General features: G+C 49.9%; 1 protein-coding gene and 1 long non-coding RNA gene across 2 annotated transcripts in view; one reads left to right on the top strand and one right to left on the bottom strand.

Annotated features, from left to right (window-relative positions):
* Window positions 1-3,435: 3,435 nt before the first annotated feature.
* Window positions 3,436-27,109, bottom strand: part of ANO2 (anoctamin 2) — a 347,746-nt gene continuing 324,072 nt past the window's right edge. The window contains exons 21-25 of the mRNA XM_057557057.1: window positions 20,752-20,904; window positions 20,324-20,376; window positions 18,172-18,353; window positions 8,147-8,252; window positions 3,436-6,289 (exon numbers count right to left, since the gene is read on the bottom strand). Coding sequence (XP_057413040.1) covers window positions 6,017-6,289; window positions 8,147-8,252; window positions 18,172-18,353; window positions 20,324-20,376; window positions 20,752-20,904 — 767 coding nt within the window. The 3' untranslated portion in view covers window positions 3,436-6,016. The remainder of the gene's footprint in view (window positions 6,290-8,146; window positions 8,253-18,171; window positions 18,354-20,323; window positions 20,377-20,751; window positions 20,905-27,109) is intronic.
* LOC130709245 (uncharacterized) lies at window positions 9,567-26,508 on the top strand. Its single transcript, XR_009009754.1, has 3 exons — window positions 9,567-9,670; window positions 14,081-14,157; window positions 24,524-26,508. It is a non-coding gene; the product is annotated as an uncharacterized LOC130709245 (long non-coding RNA).

The following is a 27,109-nucleotide window of genomic DNA, read 5'->3' as shown; positions in this document are numbered from 1 at the left end:
AAGCATTTGAATCCAGAAGTCTCCCCTGCTCCCACAATCAACTCTCTTCTCTTTGGTAGATTTTTAGAGGGAACCACTCAAGGAAACCATACAAACCATGAAAAATTAGTTGAGATTAATGCATTTTCTGAAAATCATGGTCTTGTGACTGAAACTTATAGTTGGGCATCACTTAACATGTTTCTAATGGAGTTGGTGCAATATTTTTTAAAAGCCACTACACACTTATTTGACGTCAAAGCAAGACATTTGTTTTAAAAGCCAAGGCACGTTAACAGAAGTGGGGGGGGGGGAAGACAATAATTCTTTAGTGAATCCTGGGCAGTGACAATGCCTCTGAGGTCTGCCTCAATTGCCTATTTACCTCCAACCCAGTCCTGAAATGGAGCTTAGAAGCACGCTGAGGTCAAGGACGCTGACAGGTGGTGCCGAGTACCCTGCAGGGATGATCCCAGTAACACGCAAGCACTGCACTTCCTGGCGTCTGTGCTTCCCCCTCTAGGAAGGGCCTCTCCTGGACTTTCAGTTCACTTCTGGCAATGAGAGTTTACTGATGGATCTTATACTGGGCTTGCACTTCTCTGAGCCATCGGTGATGATTCTCGCATCTCAGAAATGGATCTGTTCATTACAATACCACCCCTGGACATTGGTCCTGTGCTCTGTGGCTTATCCAGGACAGCCCCGAGGAGGAGGCCGGGTCGCCATCATTTCCATGCTCCAGACAAGGAAAGCAACCCAGAGAAGCTTTGGGCTTGCCCCGCAGGACAGTGGACACTGGAACCCATGTCTGGCTCCCAAAAGGGGTGCATTTCCTATTAGAGTAGGTTTCCTTGGCATCACATGAAAGACTCTGTCCCCATGAGGCTGTACCCAAGCAGACAGCTCAGGAATGTGCCTTTTCCTTTTCTCCAGTGAGAGGTGAAGGCACAGGCTCGGGGGCGAGGCAGGTGCCGCCTCCTCCTAGCTGAGCGGAGACAGAGCTTCTTGGAGCCCCGTGTTCCTCTGTGTGTGTTGGTGTCAGCACCCCTTGCCCCACCGCTCTCGCCAGCTCTGCCCAGTGAGGTTAGAGGCGCTGGGCTCAGGGAAGGTTGACACAGAGCTTTTCTTCTGGGTAAATGAGGGATTGCCCAGAGCAGAGTAAGCATGGAAGCTTCTGCAGCTTGAGAGGCAAACGCTTAGATTCAGCTTGGTCTGGAGGGAAGGGAGTGGACTGATTCTTCTCAACACTCGGAGACCCCCAACTCATAATCTCAAATCAGTATCTATGAGAGTGGGTCAGTGTGACGGGAGAGACCACCAGGCCTCAGAAGGGAGGTCCCCACCTGGAAGCGGGGTCCAGGCTGGGGAAACTGGCTTGATACAAAGATCTGGGAGTTCCAAGGAGGGGCTGAATTTGGTGCTTGTGTGGTGAGGCCGAGATCCCTGGGGGATAATCGTGGAGCCCAAGTGTGGGACACACGACTTTGCTGGGGTCAGAAGTCAGGTCAGCGAGGGCGTCAAGGTGCAGTGGCAGATGACCCGTCTAGCACACGTGTGACACTCGCCAAAGAGCACGGAATACCCCCCTGCTGTCTCCTCAGGGGTTCTCTGGAAGCCCCCTTGGGATGGGTAGGCCCTGGAGAACTTGGGGGAACCCAAGGCAGGAGGTCTCAAGAAGGAGACACCAATGGCTTCTTGGTCCAGCTTTATTAATCATCATGTGGGCGCTCCAGTCATTCACAGGAAAAGGAGGGCTTGCAATCCAAGCTGGTGGTAGGGCTCTTTAGTAAGACGGGGACTAAACACACTTTGCAGGAGGTTGTGCGGATTAGAGACTGTGAAGAGCATTCAGTTCTTAGCAGAAGAACTAGCTCCTAGTAATTGCTCTGTGGGTGGTGATTGTCCTTATATCATTACTAGTACTGGCGCTGTCACTGGCCTTACGCCGTGGGCCGCCAGGAGAGCACCCGGGGCAGTGGGCCTCTGAGCAAGGGGTCACGATATCCAAGAAACAGAAGCCTGTACCCTGGTGCTGAAGTCCTTACAGCTGTGTGAACTCCAGGCTTCAGTTTCAGTGGCTATCAAAACAGGGCTAATGATGAGAGGCACATTGACATTAAAGCTAATGCAATTTTAGCTCCAAGGTCCCTTCCAAGGGTGCCCAGCACTAGAAGGATATACAGAGAATAGAGGTGGAACTGCTTTCAAAATATCTGGAACATTTTTTCAATCTTAGAGCTTACCTATGAAAGAAACTTGATAGACGCTTTCCCAAATTTGACCGTAATCTTAAAATTCACATGAAATGACCAACAGTGAGTTGTAGAACTGAAAGAAAAATTTTAAGTTTCTATCCAAAATAGAAAGTAAATGTAGATCAAACTTGCTAGAGGAAAAGACTGGATTCCTTTCTCTTCTCCTTATTGGAAATATTGGTATGAAAAGGCAATTAAAGAGCCTGCAGCCAGTGGTGTGGAGGGAGCAGTATTATTATAAGGGTGAGCGAGTTGGTTAATTAATAAAAAATGAAGTTATCTGTTATGGCTTTTGTGGTGGTTTTTTTTTTTTTTAAGAATTTTTTTTTAAAGATTCTTTGATGTGGACCATTTTTTAAAAGTCTTTATTGAATTTGTTACAATATTGCTTCTGTTTTATATTTTGGTTTTTTGGCCACGAGGCATGTGGGATCTTAGCTCCCGACCAGGGATCGAACCCACACCCCCTGCATTGGAAGGCGAAGTCTTAGCCACTGGGCTCCCAGGGAAGTCCCTTTTGGGGTGTTTCTGGTGTTAGCCTAAAATGTATATTTTGTTGTGATTTCTCTCTTCATGCTAGATAAATATTCACCTTTGTACCTAATTTTATTTCATAATCTGGGGTACTTTTTTCTTAAAGAGGGTCCCTAAAATTGTATAAGCTTCTGACCCCACAAAGCCAGGATCTGCCCATATTAATAACACCACCTGCTTTTGACATTATGATATGGAAAAGTACTCTACATATGTTGCCCAGCTACATGGAGAGGAGCTTCCGAGGGGTTTCTGAAAAGAGATAGGGGCCACTGAGAAGACAGATAAAATGGAAAAACTCAGCCTCATGAAAAGACAGTGGGCAATAAATGGAAGCAAGAAGAAAAGAATCAAAAGAGGCAGGTGGGGCTTCCCTGGTGGCGCAGTGGTTGAGAATTTGCCTGGCAATGCAGGGGACACGGGTTCGAGCGCTGGTCTGGGAAGATACCACGTGCCGCGGAGCAGCTGGGCCCGTGAGCCACAACTACTGAGCTTGCGCGCCTAGAGCCTGTGCTCCGCAACAAGAGAGGCCACGGCAGTGAGAGGCCCACGCACCGCGATGAAGAATGGCCCCCGCTCGCCACAACTGGAGAAAGCCCTCGCACAGAAACGAAGACCCAACACAGCCAGAAATAAATAAATAAATAAATAAATAAATAAATAAAAGAGGCAGGTGGAGTAAAGTCTGGGGTTGACAGCTGAGAAAACCAAGTTTGAAGTTGGTAAGGGAGACACCCAGCAAAGCTCCTGAGAGCGTAGCAGGAAGGTGGCCCGGGGAATAGGGTTGACGAGGCCTATTTCAGGGGCCTCACCTGTTTCCCAACAAGCAGCCTCGCTCAGACCAGGCAGATGTGGTTCTTGATAGAAGATGACACATACTCTCTGAGGAACTCGAGACAGGCCAACCAGAGTCCACTGTGCTGGGGGAAAACAAGGAGCAGGTTATGATGTGGGATCCATGTCAAAAGTCTGCCTCTTTCCCTTACGGCCTGTGGCTTCATCCCCCTAACTGAGGAAGACATCCTGGCTGGGCAGCCTCGGGCCTCTGTTAGGAAGGGAGAGAAAGAAGCTTCATGAAACATGAAGGTTCCTGAACTCATATGCGGAGCTGTCTTTTGGAATTCCCATCTGGCTTTCGCCTTGCACTTCCTTTCTGCAGATGAAACTGCAGGAGCCCCGGGGAGGCCAGAAGGGTCGGTGGGATCCACTGTGTCTGGGTGAGAGTCCCGGGCGGAACGTCTTCTCGGCTGGTCCTGAAGGGAGGTGGCTTTGCGGGTACTGCCATCTGCTGCTGTGCAGGGGACAGGGCAGAGGAGGAAGGGGAGCAGGAGGGGAGCCAGATGTGCAACAGGGCTGCGTGTGTAAGAAACATCTGCTTTGTTTTCCAGAACGCGTGGCTCGGCCTTGAAGGGTGGGCTCTGCTCTCTGGCGCCCTCTGCCGTGTCTGAGCGGAGCGGATACCCCCGTGGGTCGGGGCAGGAGCGGAAATTTGGACGTCGCTTACCTGGGCTGAAGGGGGTTAGGAGATCCGAGACACGGTTGCCCAGGGCCTGGGGTTGTAAAAGGTGAGTAGAACGGATCCGTGGAAGGTAAGCTGAGTCATCCACACTGAGCCATACGCTTCATTTGTGCCGTGCTGTTGGGAGCTGCAGAACTGTACTTGTCAGGAGAGGAATGGACGAGGCCAACCTCATTCACTAGCAAGAAATGTATCTCAGAAAACACACACTGCAGGAAAAGGTACAGCCTTCAGCGGCACAGGAAATGCAAGAGAGTAAGGTTACAGGGGGCTGGGGGGAGCCTTCACCTCTCTTCCAGATTATCCGTGACGGATTCCTATAAGAGTTTAGAAGCTGCTGGATTCATATACCGTAGATTATAAATGGATGGAGAGGTGGGGGGACAGTAACGTATTATTCTGGGGAGAGCATACTCCTAAAGCATAAAGGATTTGGACAAGGAGGTAAAATGTTGAGAAAAGATGGTGGGCATGAACCTCAAAAACTAGAAAACCAACCTAAAACTTCAGCGTGTCCTTAAAGTAACCGACACCTCCTCTGGGGTGTGGCCCTCCCGGCAGCTTCCATTGGGACCAAGTTGTACGCTAGTCAGACTGACCTGCAGGGAACTGGGGCCAGGTCCCAAGGGAAGGGCCAGCGCACTGGTTCTGGTCAGCAGGTGGGTGGAGGTGTGTGAAAGGCGATGATAAATGACGTCTGGCCTTTGCTTCCAACTAGAAGATCTCCCCGCAGAGCTCGGGAGGCCGCTACCGATCAATGACATTAGCTTTGCAAGAGGTGATCTCCGAACCATCCTGGGTTTGTCATTAATTCATGTATAAAATGGCAAGCCCCTCCTCCCATGCCCTCACATTTCCTGCCTCCCTTGTCCTATTTCATATTTCTTATGATCGTCTGAAATGCTGTGCATTCATCGGCTCACTGTCTGACGTAACTGTCCCCAGGACCTAACTCCGCGCAGCAGGATTCTGTCTTTTGTCCTCCGCTGTATCTCTAGTCTGAGAACAATGCCTGGCACCCAGCAGGGGCTCCACAAATATCAGCAGGAAGTAAGAGAGACAGAACCGAAGACAAGGAGATGCAGCTTTATAAAGAATGTTTCAATTTATTATTTTAAACCTGAACCTGCATAAAATGATGTCTAGTTGCATTTAGCTCAAAGCATCCCCATGACATGAACTGGAGACAAGCCCAGGTCTGGACCTTTGCTCCTCACCACTGGGTCCAGAGGCCACAGCAATCAGCCACGGAACTTAATTTGCATCCACTGAGGCTGTGACAGTGATGCAGAGGGTTTTCTCAGGGTGATGGTGGGAAGGGGGGTGGTGATCACTTATGATGGGGCTGAAACAGGGCCCGGACTGTGCTTCTCATGGCCCGCGGCCACTGAAATTCGGGGACGGTATCTGAGGGGGCACAGGGCAGGGCTCGAGGTGCCTGGGACTCTGGGCTGGAGAGACCCAATTCTTTCACCAGTGGATGCAAAAGCGGGTACCAATCCCCCAAAGGATACAGCTCAAAAGAGAACCTAAAAGAAACCCAAGCTTGAAGTTTCTGAGAAGCAGTATCATTCTCTTCCCTCCTGCGCCCATTCTCTGCCTCCTGTCGCTAATAATCTGTCCACACACACACACACACATAGACACACACACACGCCCTTCTCAAGGGCCCCTGAGGCCAGATCCTGCGCAAGGACGGACACGACACCGTGCTGGTCCCGGCTGCTCACACGCTGGTGTGCTGGGACCCCGAGGGCGCGCTGCTGCCCGGCTGGCTCCAGCCCGAGGGCACTAGGTCGGCTGCCGGGCTCGTCCCGCTGCGCCGGCTGGGGCCCCGGCCCCTCCAGGCAGCCTCCTCCATCAGCCTGAGCTTCTCGTGCTCCTCCTTCAGGAAGGAGTCCACAAATAGGCTCTTCTCACTCTTGATCTGGTCACTGATGTCGGTGGGGATGTCAGGGATCATCCAATCCACAAGGACGCTCAGGAACATCACCAGGTTCTTTGAGGGCCAGAAGGGGGGTGGTGAGAGGAGAGGCGGGGCGGGAGGGCTCCACCGCCCCAGGGCAGGCGGGGCGGGCAGGGGTGAGGGCACAGACCCCAGACCCGGGGAGGCAGGGGGCCTCTGGGTTCCTCTGGCTCCTCAGCCGACTAGCGGCTGATCTCAGCCAACGAGCATCACTGCCCCTTGGGGTCCCCGGGTGAGAGTGGAGTAGGGACCGCGCCCATCTCCCAGAGCCCCCCTCCCATGCACGGCCAGACAGTGTTAACTGGCTTCTTCCCCTCCGCCCCCTGCCCCCATGTGTCCTGTTCTTGCCTCCAGGATCCGGGCTCCAGAGCTTTCAAGAAAGCAGCCATAACGCCCAACGGCCCCTGCAGGGCTCTCCCTGAACCAACCGCCCCTCTCTTCTTCCCAACTGTCCCTCCGTCCCCACATCGGAGGTGGACCCTTGGTTTCTGCACTGACTTCCGACCTCAGCCAACCCCACGTTCTGGTCTCACCGCCTGCCTGGGCCCTGCCTCAAAGGGCCTGCATGGGTTCTGAGGTTTTGTGCGCATCTGTAAGTGCCTTCCTTCCCCCCAGTAAGCCACCTCCCCTCCCTTCCTGGGAGCGTTTTCTATTTAAGTGGGTGAAGACGTGCTGCAGTGCCAGCACTGCCCGCTAAAGCGCGGCTCCTCGTACGCTCCGCCTCCCAGGCCTTCCACAGGCTGCCCCTCACCCTCCAGCTGTAGTTTTCTCTGCCTGCCCATCTTATGCTCGCACACCCCCTCTCCTTAGACCTGGAGGACAGTGACAGCCCAAGAGATACCAGAGCCCTGCCATCTGTCTTCCACGCTCTGAACCCACCTCCAGCTCAACCTTGAACCCTGCGTGCTCCCAGGGCCCAGGGAAGACCTGGGAACCAAGGGCTGCCCCCAGAGGCTGCCGGGTGCCGTAAGTGACCTGGAGCTGCTTGGTCAAGTCAGACGCTGGCCTTTTAAACCAAGCCCTCTCGGGGAGTGAAAGTGACATGTGACACGTGGTAAAGTAAGGAGGGCTTCTGCAGGCGGGGCAGCCAAGGGACAGGTGACGATCGGGCACACATATCGCCTCATCTCTCCAGAGGAAGAACGCCTGCTTCTCCAAGTGAAAGACTAGCCGCCGGGGTGGGGGGGGGGCTTCACTTCCTGGGCTGGGGGCCGGGGTCAGGATACCTTAGAGCCCTCCAGGGACCTGCCTTCAGGGAATACAAAAGCCTGGAGGTAGGGGTGGCGATGGGAAAGGGATCTGGACTGGTGCCCCAGCCCTGCTCCAAGGCTGGCAGGACCCCAGTGGGAACGGTGGGCCTCGAGCCTGGAGAATCTCGGCGACGCAATTGTAGCTTCGGCTATTGTGGGAGACAGGAATCGTCAGCTCAGGTTTGCTATTCACCCGGGGCCGCCGGGGGGCTCTGGGGGCCTTTCCCACCACGTGTCTCAGGGGCCGAAACAACACAATAAAGGAGGGGCGAGAGCTGGAAGAAAGGGTCAGAACTCAAGGCCTTTCTTGGGTGCGGAGACCAGGCGGGACGGTCTGTCTGCCTTCGAGGTGAGGTTCTGGTCTCCCATGCTGTTCCCCACTTTCTGGTCTTGGGTTTAAATGGGAATCAATCTCCACCCTGCACCTTACTCCACATTTGTCTTGTAACCTTACTCTACTTTATCCTCCTTCTGCAAATCCATCCGTTAATGAAAGCCCTCACCCAGGGAAGGGTCTCAGGGCTGCCTGCCGCACGCGAAGGCCCCTGAGTCACAGAGAGCCCTGAAAACCCGGAGACGGGGCCATCTGTACCCCTGCAGCCCGGATCCTGACCCGCTGTGCCTTATCTGAACAACTCACCTGGAAGATTATGACAAAAGCCAGACGAGCAGACAGAACGGACCAGTACTGCTTGGAAAACTCATATGGGTTCGGGGCCCAGGGCGGCTCCCGGTAATCCTTAAACCTGTCCAAAGAGAAAGGTCATGTGACGACTGGGAAGAGACGGAGGGAAGGAGCTACTTCTCTGGTGCAACCTCAAAGGTCAAAGCAGCAGGCAAACCCCTGGCTCTCAGACTTGGGGGGGTAGGAGGCAGAGGTGAGGAGTCCACGGCCCAGCCAACAACGTCCAAAAAAGGACCAAAGTCCACAAAAGCCAACATCAACCTAGAAGTGGCTTTCTTACTCTCTCCAACATCCCCAGAAGCTTCCTCTGGATTCTCCTTCCAGAGGAGCCCAGCAATCATGAGAGGAACCCAGGACTATGAAGCCATCCTGGCTCTACCAGCCTGTGGGCTCTGAGGGGCGGGAGACCCCCGGACACCGCGTACACTGCTCCGCAGCCCGGGGCTCAGTGAAGACGCAGGTGCCGGCAGACGGTCAAGGGTGTCCTCCCCAGCCGGCTGCTCTGGGGCCACGGCCATGAGAGGGGCCGGCTTCGCTTGATGGCTGATTCAGAGCAAGCTGAAGGCTGAGTGAATTTTGGGAGGAGGGCAGTGGTAAGAGCCACGGTTGGGCAGTATCCCCTTTCACTAACCATCTTTATCACCTGCCCATGTGGTTTAAGAAATAAAATGTCAGTGCGGGACGTGAGCTCAGACCACAGAGAGGTCTAGGGCTTGTCCGGGCTATTGCCTTTTTCCCCCATCTTGGGATGACTCATGTTAAAAACGGCTTATTTTCTCAGACTCCCTTTTTTTTCTAAGCCTGGAAAAATAACAAGAGTTGGTACAGAAGAATTATGCCCCTTCACGGAACTGTTTTCTCCATGGAATTCAACAAATCTTCGATGCTCAGTAAAAGCAAAACAAGCCGGACTGAAGCAAGAGGTGGGGTGGCATCAGGCGACCAAGCGGGGTGCACGGCTGCTGAGGAAGGCGGGGAGGGAACTCTGTCTCAGGAGGGGCCCGGAAGGAAAACAAGCATAGACTGAACGTGCAGTGTGCGTCCATCCCGAAGCAAGGAGCTTTTCTGGAGGTTTCCTCATTTCACAACAAGATCCTCAGGAAGGCATGGATATCCCTGTATAACGCAGGAGGAAACTGAGGCTCAGAGAAGTTCAATGATTGGCCAGCAAGGAGTGGAGTCAAGGTGAGAATCCAAGTCTGCCAGAATCTGGGCTTTTCTCCTATTGTCGGAAAGCTCCTGACTACCAGCTGCTGTTTGGGGTAGGGGATTCCGCAGCGGGTGCTCTCTGGACCTTCCCCTGTGCTGAATGAACCCGCTGCTCTAAAGGATCCTCATAGAAGCACAGTGGCTTTCGATGGCCCAAGAAGAGATAAGGGGAGAAGAGAAAAAAACAGAGGAAGATGAAAAGAGATGCAGGGAAAAAGGCAGAAGAAGTCACAGTGGAAGAGTCAGCCGCAGAAAGAGGCAAGCGGAGAGGTGGGTGCTAAGTGCTGGACTAGGGTTGGGTGAGAGGCCAGGACCTGCCCCCTCCTCACCCGGCTCCTCTCTCCCAACAGCTGATCACAGCTGTTGCAGGCCTGGTTTGACATCCGGATGCAATGCAAAGCTAACTGCAACCCAGCTAAACACCACGGGGTTCATCCTCGCCATCCTCGGCTGAGGACAGAAACACAGGCAGCTCCAGACCACGCCTGCTCATGGGAGAGAGGGAGGGTGTGGCCAAGGCAATAAGGACATTCGGGTGGGGAAAAAACTCAGGCTCGCCCACCCTCCTGCTGTCCCCCCAAAACCCCATGGCAGAAGGGAATTTATCTTGCTTTTCTCAAGACCTCTGGAGGAGGGGTGATACACACCTCCCCTACTTTTCACCGCGAGGAAATCCCTCCCCAGGTCTAGCCCAATCCCTGCTGCTGCTGCAAAGTTCATTTCCCTTGTTTTCTAGCTCCATCGATGAGGGAACAGCTGCTCACTGACCTCAGTATGACAGCCATTGCTCACCCCTCTTTTTTATTTCCAGTCTGCAAAGAATCCATAAATAATCTAATCCTGGTCCCACTTCTGCTACTAACTCACTACAGCTTTTGGAAATGTCGCTTTGCCCTCCGAGTGTCCAAAACATGTTCTGAATCTGGCAGGCACGTCCATGGAATCAAGGATCTGGGGAAAGATTAACACACAGAAACGTCCAGAAAGCTCGACTTGCAATCCGTTTGTGCCAATGGACTAAGGGTGCTTTGTCAGTAACTACAGGGCAAGCTATGCCCAGAAAACAGCAACACGCAATTTAATGAATTATACATCTGTTCACATTTCTCTTTTCAAAGCTCACTTTTTAAAAAAACTGACCTGGAGTAAGCAATGTATTTTACATTAGTGCACACGTACGTACGTATCACAGAAATAAAAATCACACACACACACTCATGCTTGCTGTGTGCTATGCACTGATATTTTCCTGTTCTCTGCTATCCTCTCCTATCCTACTCTTTCAAATGCTGGTCATGACCCACTAAAGTGATTTCCTAACTCACTGATGAATTCATAGTTTGAAAAACACTGATTCCAGTAAGCCTCTGCCACCAGGTAGATGATTGCTTATTTACATTCCAATATAAGCTCAGATTTCAGAATTTTAAAAAAAATTCATCCTAAGAAGTCAAGCGTATCAAATGTTTCTGAGTAATCAGAAGACACTAATTAAACAAAGAGATCATTAGTTTTAAGACTAGGAATGTCCAGAAAAGACAGGGTGGCTAGTGGACTTAACTGTGGCCAGCCTGGTGACAGCTGTCTGTCTATTTTGCTTCCAAGCCTAGAGCAGAGAACAACATTGGCAAAAGCACAGGCTTTGGAGTCAGCAGGTGAAGGCCTGATCCCACCCCCACTATTTCAGTTCTCCGTCCTCTAGACAGTTACCTAAAGATCTGATGGCCAGGATCCTCGTCCATAAAATGTGGACTTTCCATCTCACAAAGCTGTAACGAAGACCACTCAGCACACTACCAGACATATCAGAGGACTCAATAAATGGGAGCTGTTCTTTCTCCTTTAACCGAAGGCGACTTAAGAAATACGCGTCTTCTGTTCAAAGACGATGGAGCGTACACATCCCTGCTCCCAGTTCCCCTGGCTTTCCAGGAGGATTTCTGAGCACTCAAGCTCGGATGCTCCGAATTTCCCATGATGCTGAGATGAATCAAAAAGAGAAAGCCAATGCCCAACTGCAGGGGGCTTCTCTCAGGCTCTAGGTCCAGGTAAATGGCACAAAGCAGGCAAGCCTCAGGCTGATGGGAAGGAGAACTTCTGCTCCATTCCCATCAGCTCAGATGCTTCCCAAAGCATACCCTTTCCCCTGGTGTTGAGAGCTCTGGCTCTCCTGGGTGGCCAAGCAGTGGGGGAACCCCACATCTGCTCACTTCCTGCATCTGCTGGCTGGGATTGAAGCTCAGGGATATAATTTTAGGAACGGTTCCCAGATCTCACCCTCATCCCTTCAGTCTTCCTTTATTTTCTTTGAGCCTTAACATTGAGTTTGAGAGTTCCCTGTAGTCTTGTAATAAGGGGAGTCTTCCAATAAAGAAACGACTAGAGTGTCTAAAAAGCATGTCTGCACTGGAGTGGCTGGGCCACTAACTGTAGGAACCCGAGAAAGTTATTCCACATCCCTGGACCTCAGTGTTCTAATTCACATGGAGCCAACAAAACGTGCATCACCGTGCCGAGTGTATAGTAGGTGCACACGCGAGAGCCCTCTCAGCCCACCATGAGAAAATGAGCGCACGCACGTGTGTGTACGTGTGTGTGTGCACTGAATGTTAAAGGGAAACACAGTGAGCAGTAAAGAAGACAGCACACGTGAGTGTAATTTCTGGAGGCAGAAATGGACACAACGGTTTCTTCTGGGAGAGAATGACTGGGCTGGGGGCTGAGAAGAGGGGCTTTTCCTTTTATATGTATATACACACATATACACACACACATATGCATATACACACATACATTATATAGAATTACTTTTATAATAAAAAGTTCATAATTTCAAAAGAAGGATGCAGTTAATGGTAACATTCGGTTGACTCCAATATATCTTTATACTAAGCTTCCAGGAGCAAAGTTATAGTATTAAGTGAGGCAGACTCACATACGATAAGTAGAAGTGGTACAAAAATCAACATTTTCTCAGCTTTAAAACTGCATTCATATTTTACCTAGATTGTTCTAACCCTATGAAATGATCACATTGAGTTGAATTTATACACTACCTAAAGAAACAAGGTTCCTATTAACTCAAAATATATTTCATCATTATAAAACGAGTCCGTGAAATATCTTAAAGGTTCTATAAATTCATTTTTATGTTAGTCCATGGAACAATGTCTGAGAAAGAGTCATATAAACGTGTCGCCATGGCTACCGCTGGGAAGATGTCTAGGGCTGGGCAGGGCTGAGTGGAGGTGGGACAGAGTTGGAGAGGTTGCCTGTACTGTTCAGAACTTTTGCAGGAATAAAGTACTGTATTACATGTGTCATTCACTATTCTATTTTTACACTAAGTAGAAAAGAAGCTTTGGAGATTATTTATTCCAAGTCCCCACTTTTACAGATGGGGAAACTGAGGTGCACAGTGGGAAGAGAGACTCCTGGCTCAGACATCCCTTCCCATCCTCACTTGCAGGGGTGACCAGTGACAGTGAAACTGGCCACAATTCGTCACAGTACAGAATCACTGCGGGCAGGAAGGGTGCCAACGTAACAAACTGAGGGGTTGGTCACTGACATTCAGAAATGGCTTTTTTTTTTAAATGATGTTTTAGTGACATTATAAATCAATTAGTAAATGCATTTCTCAACTCAAAACAGTGGTATGTAAAAAAAAAAAAATTTAATAGTCCCAATGGAAAGTAATGTCATATTAGTGCTGAACACAACGGCACACGGTATTTTCGTACCATCTGAGCCGCTTAAAAGTGTCTTCTGTAATTGACCTTGAACAAGGGAAAACAGCACAGGCCATTACGAACTAATCAGGCCTGGGTTGATCCAGTGGTTGATAAAGATCAGGAAAGGCACCACCACAGAAAGCTGGCTCTCCCTTCGGTCTCGGCCAGAAACAGATGAGAGGCAGACAAACCCTGGAAGGGAACTCCCAGGACCCTGGGATAGGGAAGAACTTGGGTCCTGCAGAAAAACCTGCAGAAGCCATCCAAGGATGCTGTTTCGGGATGCTCAGCATCTCCAAACAGAGCCAGTGGGTTGCCCAAGCCCAGGTGGGCTCCTTGAGCTCTCAGACCCGGGTCCCTGGCCGGGCCCCGCCCTACTGACCTCTCTGCTCCACTCCACTGAGCCAGGAGCCTGAGTCACCATCCAGCCTGTAGGATACAGTGGCCCCTTGACCCTGTCAAATGACCACTAATCATGCCTGCAGACTGACGTCACGGGGCTGTTTACAGAGCAGCCCGGCCGGGGGCAGTTAGATGGCTGAGGCAGACGTGGTTTCAAAAATGCTGGGAATGCATCTCAAATGGGCAGCCGGAGACTTGCCCTAAATTTTACTGCTATTTTTAAGATACCTCTATCCCTGGCGAGGCCGGACTGGAGCCGGAGACCTCAGTTTTATTTGACCACATTTATCTCCGGGGGTCACGGAGAGCTAAGAATAAGAAGGGTCATCGAGTTCCCAACACTATTTGCCAGAAAATCAGGACAAACTTTTCATTTCCCATCATGGGAGTGGTTCTAAACGTGGGCTTTGGGGCTAGTTCTAGCGTTGTCTGTGTTTCTCATAATCAATCTCTCTCTCTCTCTCTCTCTCTCCCCCCGGCCCCCTCCATCCCCCACCCCCTTCATTTCTATTTCTGACGGCTGCTGACAAATCCTGGCTTACAGAGACATCAGTAGTTTATGCCTCCATTTCATCAATCTCCGGAGACTATGGCGAGCCAGACAGGCCCACACGGCATGCGGTGAGTAGAACCTACCTGGGGTAGGTAGAGATTTTCATCAGCAATCCTCATCCACCTCGGATAGGTAGCCCCCAAAGTATACCCACTTGAGACGGCATAGCTAGATGATCCGATGACCCCGCTCTCCAGACACCTGCTTACATTTCAGACTAGGGCAGCTCTTTATTTTCAGTGTAACCCACTGGTCTCCACAGCGCAGTCAGAGATGATACCAGTGAGAAGTCCCTTCCATCCCCCCCTGCCCCGCTCCCAGTGGCTCCCAGCGCCCTAAAGTGAGTCCACACCCCACCCCCCGTGACCGATGTGCTCTTCCTGGTCTGGCTTCTGTTTTTCTCCCTGCCTCATCTCTCTTAGCTCACCCCTCTCATTCCAGCTCTGACCACTGAGCACAATCTAGCCCCTCGACCTGGGACACCCTGTTCTCCCTGGACCTCTGTCACCACCTGACAGCCCCCTGCTGCCCATCACCGCTCCTCCCACCCAGGCCTGCTTGGTCCTGTGAGTGAGGATTCTCCTTCTGGCCACTCTGGCACTGGACACTTAGGTCTGGGTGAGGTGCACGGCCTCCTCCTTCAGGGCTCTGAGAGCTCCCTGCAGCCGCCCGACTGTACATACGGAAGCTCTGTTCTCATCGCTTGATTGCATACCCATCTCGCCTGTCCATCTAGACTCCTCGAGGGAGGCACTGCGTCTTGTTCCCTACTATATAACCAATGCCAAGCCTATAATAACGCCTCAAAAACAGATGCACAATGAACCTACGATCCCCACTGGTACAGAGTAAGGAAACAATGGTGGACACTCCAGGAACGCTTTTGGTTTGATTCTTGAATGATCTATTTTCTGCAGGTACATTTTTCTTGACAGAAATACAGCATGCACTTCCTGCACATGCACCCAGTGTTAATTCTGCCACTTAGTAGGCCACAGATTAGCCACGATCCCATCTGCTTTCCTGGAAACAATGGAGAGAAGAGTTATCAGGGCTTTACAGCTGGCTGGAAAGTCCAGTGACTCTGACGGTAGATACAGCAAAGCTCGATGTGATCCATGTGTGCTAATAACACCTGGTCTCCTGGGCACCCGTTGTTTTGGCTGAGTTGCATCCGTTCATCTTGACTTCAGATCTCAGAGGAGGAGGGAACTACCTCCTAGTCTGAGATCACGTGCTTCAGATGGAGATCATTTCACCTCCTACCCCTAACCCCACGGCCCCAAAGACCATGGAAAGCATCACATTCTTCTGGCCACAGTGATCGGCTCTGGGTAGGAAGTGCGTACTAATCCCAGCCAACAAGCTGCAGCAAGACTTTTGTTGAGATTGTTGGGAAAGAAGTATAGGCTTTTTTTCCCACTGGACTCGGACACAGTATGATACTGGCCTGTAGCTGCTGGCACTCATACAGTGCTTGAAACTATAGTCATCACTGACCACAGTAGGGTTGGAAGATGGAGAAAGATTTGGTTTGGGCAGATTGAATCAAATCTACCCAACTAGAACTACCCTCGACTTTCAATAGAGAGGCATTAAAGTCCCTTTGTGTTTAAGCCAGTGTAAGCCACTGATATATCTGGAAAGCACATTCATAGTGTCACTGGAAGATGTGATGGTCAAGGACAAGGTCAGAGTCCCTTGGTGCTCTGGATAGACTTGTGCTTCTAGACCAACTAAAGGAACAGCGTTAACCTTGCTTCCCCACATGACAAGTCACACTCGTGCTGCTCCCCCCTGCACGTGGGCGTTGAAGCTTGTGTTCCTGGAGAGACGTGAGTCTCGCTTGCTTCCCGATCTGTTGCTAGAAACCTCTGTGATCTTGGAAAACTCTTCAACTTTCTAAGCCTTGGTTTCTTTTTATGTAGAATGGGAGTTTCAACAAGATGATTTCTGTACCTTCCAGTTACAAAAATGATTTTGTCCTTCTCACTTTTCAGTGTCCGTTCGTTTAATGTGAAGGTGTTGACTGACTTCACGTACCCTGCTGGAGCAAATCTAAATGCTATCAGGAAAGGCCACCAGCTGGTCCAGACCCCACTGTACAGTGGATCTACAGACCAAAATCCAGCACCATGGACAGACGGTCTGGCATGCCCGCGGTGGCCCCTGGGCAATGCAGGGTGGCAGCAAATCTGCCTGCTCCTGGCTCGAGTCCAAGAGTTAGACTCTTTATAGTCCCAGATGCGAAAATGCTAGAAACATCTAGGCTATAAGAATCAGTATCTGTGAATAAATGGACTTATCTATTCTTAGATCCGGTCCCTGATTTTGAGCCTTTCTGGTTGGCTACTGTTAAGCCCTAAAGTTATTGCTCCTGGGACCAGAATACCCTTCTATCTAAATCACGTATTGGGAAGGTTGTTTAACTCAGTCATCTGGGTTGGGAAGACCAATGCGTTTTCTCCCTTTTGTGGTTCAGAATGAGTCCGAACCTAAGCAGCCACCTTACAAACGTCTGACCGTGGGTACCAAGGCATCCCAGGTGGGAAAGCATGACAGACACGCCCAGGGTCATCACTGCTGCAAACACAACCAGGGCACTGCTACTGCTTCTTCAATGGAGCACTAACGGCTTTTACATCAGACACTACTGGGGATGGTCCAAGAAAGCCCTACTTGTGTCCTTTGATACCTTTTTCTAGGTTTGGGGTTTGTTGTAGTTATTTTTCTGTTTACATATATGCAGTGTGATCTTGGATCGAGTCCTTTATGGGGACTATCACTTAACCAAGGTACAAAAGGGTTAAAGAATTTATTCCCCTCTGCTCTTTTTCTCTTTCTTTGTCCTTCTCTGGTAAGTAGTGGAGAGTTTTCTGTTTCTCAGCTTCAATGATCCCTGTGCTGACAAGTTACAATCATGACGCTAACTTGGTCCTCTCAGGAATACCAGCTATTCCCTCTAGGTGTTAGATGGAAATTGCCCCTTAGATTTCCGACCATCATTTTAAATGCAACATGATTGGAATCAAATTCATCTAACTTATTACAAATTAGATTCTCTTGGCATCTTCCCCACCCCTGTCAATGGACCCACAATTTCCCAGTCCTCTGGCTTTAGCCCAAACTTTGGAGTTATCCTTGACTCACACTCTCTCTCGTGTCTCTGGTACCCAGCTTTGTACTGTATGACATTAAGTAGCTCATCTTCTCCCTCCCTCTGAATTACTTCCACCTCTCTGGTCCATGCCTACCACCAGTCATGTCTGAATGATGCAGCACCTCAGCTGCCCTCCTTGAGTTAGCCCAATTCTAGCCCATCTTCCTCTCTGAGACTGGATTAGTTTTCCTAAGTCCACACTTTAGCGTATAATTCCCTGGTTCTAAAAATCCGTAACTTCCTATTGCATCACATTAAAATTCCTGTAAGATTTCAAGATTTCCCATTATCTACTTCATCTTACCTATTCAAATTCAACAATGCTTTGGCTTATACTACCCTAGGAGTTGCTCTTTATATTGTATTTCCTATATTATTCCCTATTATTATCTCCCAAGCACTCTCCTTGCCAACTCCAGCAACTAGCCCCTAAGTGTTTAACACCCCAGATTCGTCCCCACCCCCATGACCTGGCCCATGCTGACTCCATACCTAGGATACTCTCTCGTTTTGCCCTACAACTCCTCATGGCCCCTCCAAGAAGCCTACCCTTTCCATTCCAGCCTTCACTGTTCTTCTTCTCCTTCGAACACTCGTAAGGCTCATGGTCCATACTAGACATAATCACTGAATAACCTGCAGGGTCCTATCAGTTCTGTTTTCTTCCCAACCAGACCATAAACCAGACCTTCCCTTGATGGTAAGGATGAACCTATATACTTTTTTATCTGCTCCATGGTGTCTAGCAAAAGGCACTCAATAATATTGGTCAATTCATTGCAATTGACTTGTAGGGATCTGGGGTTTGGAAGCAGGAGCCAGAAGCAAAGGAGAATAATGATATAGTTCTAAGTCACCCAGATAATTACTTGGACCTGCCGCTTCCAGCCCTGTGCTGCCCTCCTGCTCCCAATTACTTTACCTGCAGAACTGAACCTCCTGGTCAAACTGTGAGTTCTCGGGCTGCGTTCCCTCCTTCAGCTGGCTGACGTTGAAAAAGGAGAGGGTGTGGTTGACAAAGCCGTGCAGAGTCCCATTGTGACTGTAGGAGTACTGATACACCAGGCGGGGGATGAAGTCAGAGGTGATCGCGATGACAAAAGCCTGGGGGTAGAACCACAAGCACCTGAGGAACTGGCAGGGTGGACACCATCCGGGTGACACAGGTCCATCTGCCTAAGAGACTGTCCCCTCCTGGGCTCTCCATCCAGAGGCGCTGCTCTGACGGATACCGAGTCCTTGTCCCTGAGCTCACAACACTGACTTACCTGGCTTTTCCATCTTTGATACATGTAAGGAAACCCACAAGTCAGTGGCTGTCAAGAGAGTGAATTACAACCACCGAAGCAAAGGATGCTAAGCCAGTTTGGACCATTTGGTGAGGGAGGGCATGAATCATCTCTGAGATATCTGAATTGATGCTGGCATTGGCCATGCCAAAGCAGAGTGGAAGATTTTCCGAGAAAATTACTGATAGTGGTGAGAGGGCCACTTGAGTGTGACGGGCAAGGATACCAAATGGCCATATATTGAATACATCTGCCCCTGAGGGACACGAGAAAGCCAGGAACACCGAGGATATGGTTCCACGGTGAACCTCAGTTTGACCATCATCTCTCAGCGCTTTTTAGCCCATCATGCAATGGAAGTCGCTCTTTCATCCATTTTGCTTAGAAAAAGTGAGACACGGAGAGGGAAGGAGTAGGTCCTGCTGGATGAAACGCACACACCCGACGTAGCGCCTGGCGTATCTAAGTTCTCTATAAATGTCTGTGGAGCAAACCAAACGACAAATGAACGACTGCCTGCTTGGATGAGGGGAGACTTTCTGCAAAGAAAATCTTAAATCTTTTTGGCAGGTGTTCATACTGTCCTCGCCACCAACAATTAAAGCCCTTTTAAAAATTGCGGTTTAGGTACTGTTTTCTAAATGTATATATGAGTGTGCATGGCCATAACTATACTTGAGAGTGAGTAACGGACTTCTAGTAATCACAGCTGTAATTAACGGAGCACGGGCCATACGTCCTTTCATCATCCCATTTAATTTCCAGACTGATCCGATTTGGTGAGACTCTTATCCTCTCCCATTTCTTACAGATAAGAAGTCTTAGAACGGCCAGGGAAGTAAAACGTCCTGTCATTCTGTTGTAGATGAAAAGCGCTTGGTACTCAGGGGCTCTTTTCTAGAAGACACAACTCCAAAGTAGCTACTGATCAAACTCCACCTAATTTCTCAGCCTTGAGACGTGCACTTCCTACATCAAACATCCCACGTGTGACGGGCTGATCCCCTCTGCCTCTCTGCACACCTCGTGTCATCTCACGTGTTTTAGTCGGTAGCCAGGTCACGGCCAGAATCAGTGTTTCTCTCCCAAAGGAAAGGGGGCTGTGGCTTTCTTGATGTGCACTGAGCTGGCAGATATTGTCTCGGGAGATGGAAGAGGAAGCCCTGCCTGGCCACCATCCGAATGGAACGCAGACGCCAAAGGAGCTGCTGGCTTGGGCCCAGCAGGATTTCCTCTGAAATGTGGACATGACTGGCAAGGCAGTTAAGGAGGTCAGAGCAGAGAGGACCCCTCTTCTTCCACGTCCTACCTTAACCAAGCAGCGCCAGGGATAATTAAGGCTTTACATTGACAGCTCGGAGAAACGGTAATTAGGAACTGCAGCCTGGGCGATGCTCCAGGTATCGTTCAGCTCCGGGGTAGAAAAAGAAAGGAAAGGGATGGCTAGATATGTGCAGTTCTCTCCTCGTGATTCTTGGCTCCGAGGAAAGATCTGATCTGGACTCTTAAGGCCAAGGTACGCATTCTGGTGGGTAACTGCCTTTCTTGCTCTCAGCGAAATGAACGACAGAGCTGCACATCTCTGGCAACAGCCTGATGACTTAGAAGGCGTGTACGCGATATTAACGGGGGGCGGGGAGTGGGTGGGCGCGGGGCGCTGTCTTAACCAGAGCTCCAAATGGAAGAAGCTGGGAGGTAACAGGACAGGTTTCCCGCCCTGAGGACCTCAGCTCCCCGGGAAAGCCCTTCCCACAGAACGAGGGTGTCATGAAAGCAAGCACTTACGTTGATGATAACAGAGAACTTGCCGATGCCCGAGAGGATGTCAAACCAAATCCCTGTAAGACGGGGAAAAAAAGGGCGTCTGGCTCACTCCCGCCCTCAGCCCAGGGATGACAAGGCTGCAGTCAGAGTGCCGCCTTGCAGGCAAGTTACCAGTGGAGCTCTGCCGGGCCCCCCAGGGATAGGCTTGTCTGGAAAGGCTTAGGTGCACCCCTGTCTGCAAAGCAGGGGGCCAGCGGGGGGAGGGGGGATACCGTGGCCTCCAGCACCTGAGGAGATGAGGATGAGGGGCTCGAAGGGGTGATAAGGGATGCTCCAGCCCTCCGGATGCCCGACATAGTGTGAGGGGGGCGGCCAGGGAGACAGGGGGAGGGTCGGAGGGAGGGGACGGGGATGGGCTGCGTCGCCTCTGAGTGACGCAGGGGACAGACCGATATCTTTGGTTCGCACAGCATCTGGCCGCCTCAGCTCCGTAACGAACTTCTTCGCATCAAGCCGCACTTCAATGACGTTGTTGAGGAGGGCGAACACCGGCGCCAGAGGAAAGGAGGCCACAAAGAGGGTGACAAAACCAAACTGGACGACTAAGAGAGAGAAGAGCACAAGAGACAGAAAGATTTAGATGTATGCTTGCCTTGCAGCTCTGGCCCCTGTCTTTTCTGACCGGGGTCTCTTGTCCACCTTGGGCTCAGGCTCCCTTTCCGTCCTGCCCCACAGGTGGGGCATTTCTTTCTCAGCACCCGCAGGCCTGGCAGTCAGTGCCATCACTTAGGTGCAAAGCTCTGTTGAGTTGAGGAGATACGAGAAAAGGAAAAGTCTCCACCCCTTCCTTTCCATTACCTTTTATCTCCAGTCACTAATCCTGGTCATTGAACTCAGAGGTTAACAAACTTCTTCAGCAAAGGTCCGGATAGTGAATATTTTTTTTTAAATTGAACTTCAGTTAATTTACAATGTTGTGTTAGTTTCAGGTGTACAGCAAAGTGATTCAAACTGAATCATATATATGCATATATATATCTTCTTATATAGATATGTATTTTTTTCAGATTCTTTTCCATTATAGGTTTTTTTTATGTTGTGTCCATTATAAGTTATTATAAGATACTGAATAGAGTTCCCTGTGCTATAGAGTAGGACTGCGTTGTCTATCTATGTTATATATAGTAGTTTGTATCTGCTGATCCCAAACTCCTAATTTATCCCTCCCCCCAACACTTTCCCCTTTGGTAACCGTAAGTTTGTTTTCTGTGTCTGTGAGTCTGTTTCTGTTTTATAAATAAGTTCATTTGTATTATTTGTTAGATTCCACACGTAAGTGATATCATATGATGTTTGTCTTTCTCTGTCTGACTCACTTCACTTAGTATGATCATCTCTAGGTCCATCCATGTTGCTGCCAGTGGCGATATTTCATCCTTTTTTATGGCTGAGCAGATAGTAACTATCTTTGTATGGTCCTGTCACAATGAGCTGACTCTGCCATTGCGCAGTGAGAGCAGCTGTAGACAAACGTAGACCAGCGGGCTTGGTTGGGTTCCAATAAAACTTTATTTACAAAAGCAGTAAATAAAGTGGGCTGGATTTGTTTGCCAAGCCCTGATGTAACTTCAAAACCATCTCCCAAAGTTGGCCTCTTCTTCCCCTATCCGCAGTCGCTGCCTTTATTTAGAAGGTGGATTCATTCGTCACACATGTACCGAGAGCTCCGTGAATGTCAGGCACTGTGCAAAGTCTTTAAGGAGGCAAAGGTCTGGACCCACCTTCAAAGGTCTGGACCCGCCTTCAAGGAGCCTTCAAGAGAGAGGAATGTACAAAGATGTGCAAGGAGACTTCACGTGTGCCAAGAGAGAAGGCAGGATGTACCAGACAAAGCGGAGGCCGCGAGGAGAGGGCTCAAGCCTGCTCAGCGTGGGGACTGAGGGGAGTCTCCAGAAGGACACCTAAGCTTAGACTTGAAGGATGGGCCTGTCGCTGCAGGCAGAGTGCGTTACAGACTGCATCCAAGCCCTGGAAGCAGTGCGGGCAGAGGAGTGGAGGTGGCCTGTGCCGATCAGACGGCGTAGGGAGTCCAGGCCCCCATCGTTTCTACCTGGACAATTGCATCCACCTCCTACCTGGTTTCCCCGTGACCAATCTGCCCACACTTCTACATCTGTTCAGCCCCAAGCGCCCAGTAATCTGATCCCATCACTTAACCTACTCACAAGCATTTCAGCTGGCTCCCCTCTGTTTACTGGATAGAATCCAGATTCCTTATCTTGGGACACAGGGACTGGACCATCTGCACCCAAGCTACCTCTCTAGCCCCGCCGCCCAGAATCTCTCCACAACCATCATGCTTCTGGCCTTCCCGGACTCTGAGCTTCTCACCCTCCGGATTTCTCCCCAGACATGTCAGCTCCTTCCCTTCGATGGCACACGAGGGAAGGAGCTAGCAAACTCCTATGCGCCCCCAAGAACAGTCAAATGCCATCTCCTTGGTGAAGCCTGTTATCCCCTCCACTCCTTCCCCACCCTCTGTTACAGCCGCCGCTGTGCACCGCTGTGATCCAACTACCCACATGCCTTCATTTCCCGCTAGAAAGGCAGGGCTGCATCCCTTGTAGGGGCTCAGTACAGATTTGCTGATGCAAAGTCAGACCTGAGTCTCAGGAAAGTCAGTCTAATAGGACTTCCCTTCTTATTAAGGCAAGTTATTTAACTTCTCCGCATCTGAGTCACTCCAGTTATAAACTGAGGATAATAACAGTACCCACCAAATAGGTAGACAAAACGGTAAATGATATCGCATACATAGAGTGCTCAAAACGATGTCTGCCACTTAATAACTGTCCAATAATGTTACCTGTTATGTGTACCATTGCTCTTATTGGAGTGCAGATGGCTGCAATGTATCCTGCATATGGACCCCTTAGACACACGTTTAAGGTGCAAACCCCGAGGGAGAGTCAGGAGGCCTGACTTCAAGCCCCGGATATGTTTCTCACCAGCCCTAGGTCCCTGGGCAATTCTCTCTGCTTCATTGGGCTTCAGCATCCTTATCTTTAAGTTGAAGACACCGGTTTAAATTCCCTTCAGGTCTGATTTGCTGTGATGCTGGAATTCTTATTCTCTTGGACAAATGTCAAGATTCTAGGATATCCAAGTAAAGAATGAAAGACCAGGATCCAAACTTAAATTAATGAAATGAAATGAAATGAAATGAAATGAAATGAAATAAAAAGTATTCACAGAGGGATAAGCCTAACCACAGCAGAAGGTTCAAGACACAGAGCATGCGTAGAACTTCACCCAGCACAACTGCTTTCGATTTGGCCCAAGGTTGAGGGCTAAGGCTCCTGCTGACCCAGCTCTATCACAGCCACGGTCCTGGACGCCCAGTGGATTCTCGGCAGGCCCTACGAGACCAGCAGCTGCCAGTTGGTGACAAGACGTACCAGAAGGCACAGATTTGGCAAGGCCGGGTCCTTGGAATGACCGCCTGGCTAGCTAGCTGGCTGAAGGGGAGAAGAAATTTTCCCAAACGAGCTCTGGGAGCCAGTTCAAAATGTAGGGTCTATCACGTCTCTTAAAGGAGGCTTTGCTGAGTCAGGGGTGGGGTGAGGGCAATCGGGGGTGGAGGTGGATGGAATTAACAAGGAAAGCAAAACAGATGTTAGACTAGTTTTGTGAAACCTGTAAAATGCATGTCTGTATTTAAGTATACAGATGAACATATCTTTATTTCTGGAGTTCTAAGTTGGTCTTCTTGATTCTAATGAGCTCAGGTCTACAGAGCAAATGTTCTTCTTATAAGTGACTTCCTCCGGCAGAACTGTTTAAACCCTCCAAAGCCCCCATGAGGACTTAGCGAGGCGACTGATGGGGCAGGGAAGGGGCAAGTTACCTCCAAGTGACTACAAATAGATACGGCATGCCCTCTCCACACTCATGCAAATGGCACTCAGAAATCCAATGTCCTTCCAGAAGCGAAGGAAAAAACAGGACTCTCCAATTCTTCAGCTTCCCTTCACATGAATTCCAAAGGCAGATCTGAACCCTCTCCTCTGAGGCTGCCCTGATGGTTTGCTTCTTCACCTTCACAAACTCTCCATCACAGGGTCCCTCTCTGTCCACACAACTTCCAGTGGTGACTTGACGCTAATAGTGCCCATAAGTGATCCCAACATCATAACATGTCTCTTCTCTTTCCTCTTCCAGGCACGCCTGTGTGTTCAGCACCAGACAACCTTAAGAGCGTGGACTCAGCAAAGGCCAGTGATGGCCACAGTCCTGTGCCTCTTCTGATGTTACTACAGGGTATCCTGGGGCAAGGGAAACCACCCTCTGAAGATGTCCCATTGCTGCAGGTGTTGCCTGCTTGGACTGGGTACACTGCCTATTTCCAGGAATCAACCCAAAGAGGCAGAAACAAAGAGGAAGCTTTGTTTCATCTTGGTGAGAAAAAAACCCACAAAACCATAAACCTCTGGCATACAAATGTCAACTCCAAGACTTGCTTTTTTTGGTCAAAGGTCTAAATGCTGTATCAGGTGGGCGTCCTTCCGAGGTCACTTCAGAGGACACAATGATACCAGCCTTCAGCAACACCAAGACTGGCTTCTAAAAATAGCCAGCCTCCAAGAGGCTAAGAGCAAGGCCGGAAATCCTCACTGGGCTGCATAATACAAGCCAGCGTGGCTCGACCAATAACAGATTAAACCTGGCCAAGCCAATTAGGGAGGAATTCATAAGTTGATTTTCAACTAAATCTTTACAAAGCCTGCTGTAAAGTGTCCCAGAAATACCAAGTTGAAAGTGTGAAGACTGGAAACCCTCATAGGCACAAACCCCACTGGGTTTTCTCTTCTCAATCCCCAGCCAGCCAGGCTCCTTTTAAAATACGCAACTATCAGCCCTGCGCTGCCTGATGCCAGAGGCAATTAAAATCCTGGCCTTGATTACCTGGGCTTAGACTAAAATAACAAAGAGGAGTGGATTACACTCAACAAGATGGCATCCAGAAAGGACATTCCAGGACAATCTGCTTAAAGAAGAAAATAATATATCAGGTGGGATAGAGTGGACTGGCCAGGATTGGTGGAAAAGCTCTTGATGGAACACAATTTGTTATTCAGTTATTTAAATTCTTCAGTAAATATATCAACCTTCCCGTCACACACGCACACCCACACCCCGTCACACACGATAATGTCCAGATCCTTGGTGTGGCACTCAAGACCCTTTGTGATCTGACCCTAACTTATTTTTCAAGACGCTATGTGCTCCCTACCCACCCCCTGTGCTCAGGGCTGATACTGAGCTGGGGTGTTTGTAGATCAAGTCGTCCTGCTTTCCAACCACTTCAAAACCATTTGGACTTGCCCAAATTCACCAAGTTTCCCATACTCCTGAGCCTTTGTATGTACCACGGCAATCTGTCAATTTCCTTCTCTTCTTGTCTGCTGGATGGATTACCATTTATGTTTCAGGTTCAACTCAAACTTAACCTTCTCCATGAAGGCTCTCCCCTACCCCAGGGAGAACTGGGAGCCACGGGCACCTCCCCTCCTCACTCGCATAATGCCTTGCATGTGTCCCTCTACTTGTTTAGTTGACTTGCTCCCTGGACGGCAACCCCCTTGAAACCACGGACATTTTTGACTCTTTTCCGAGGTCCCACAATTTGGTGAGGCGCCCGTCCCATAGCAGACGTTTAGAGGTTATCTTGTTTCATAAACACAAAGTCATTGTCACCAGCTGTAAACACAAACACGAGAAGAGGCAGAGACGGCTACAATGTGGGACTGGAGAGCACTGTGCTTAGTGACGGGGAGCGAGGGGGGCCGTTAGGTTCCAACACATCCACATGGCACTTCTCAGCGCTGTCACGCCCACAGAAGGGTTCGAAGAAAGTTGGTTGTAGAACCAGTCAGTTAGGAAAGTCTAACTCTAAGGAAAATAACTATCGCTTTTTTGTGTTTTGGAACTTTCTATAATTTAGTAAATTTAGAAATTTTATAATATAGTCTGCTTAAGGCAGCAGTCCCCAGCCTTTTCGGCACCAGGGACCGGTTTCTTGGAAGACAGTTTTTCCACGGACGGGGTCGGGGGATGGTTTCGGGATGATTCAAGTGCATTACCTTTATTGTGCACTTTATTTCTAGTATTATTACATTGTAACATATAATGAAATAATTATACAACTCACCACAATGCAGAATCAGTGGGAGCTTGTTTTCACTTGCCACTCACTGATAGGGTTTTGAAATGAGTCTGCAAGCAGTTGATTTATTATGGTCTCTGTGCCGTCAAACCTCTCTGCTAATGATGATCTGTATTTGCAGCCACTTCCCAGAGCTAGCAGCACCGCCTCAGCTCCACCTCAGATCATCAGGCATTAGATTATCATAAGGAGCACGCAACCTAGATCCCTCGCACGTGCAGTTCACAGTAAGGGTCGCGCTCCTATGAGAATCTAATGCTGCCGCTGATCTGACAGGAGGTAGAGCTCAGGCGGTAATGCGAGCGATGGGGAGCGGCTGCAAATACAGAAGAAGCTTCGTTCACTTGCCCCCCGCCCACGTCCAGCCGCGCGGCCCGGTTCCTAACAGGCCACGGACTGATGCCGGTCCGTGGCCCAGGGGTTGGGGACCCCTGGCTTAAGGGGATTAAAAGCTGGGGGCTTAAGAACCCTCCCTGTCATGAACCGCTAATAAGCAACACAAGGGAAGGACTCAGGAACATGTTGGCGTGAGCTTCTCTTCACTCCGGAGGCGGTTACTGAAAAGATTCAGCTAGAAACAG

The sequence above is a fragment of the Balaenoptera acutorostrata genome, chromosome 11, assembly GCF_949987535.1.
Source record: "Balaenoptera acutorostrata chromosome 11, mBalAcu1.1, whole genome shotgun sequence".
Lineage (NCBI taxonomy): Eukaryota > Metazoa > Chordata > Mammalia > Artiodactyla > Balaenopteridae > Balaenoptera > Balaenoptera acutorostrata.
Note: the sequence above shows the minus strand (reverse complement) of the source record. Positions and strands in the feature narration are given on the sequence as shown.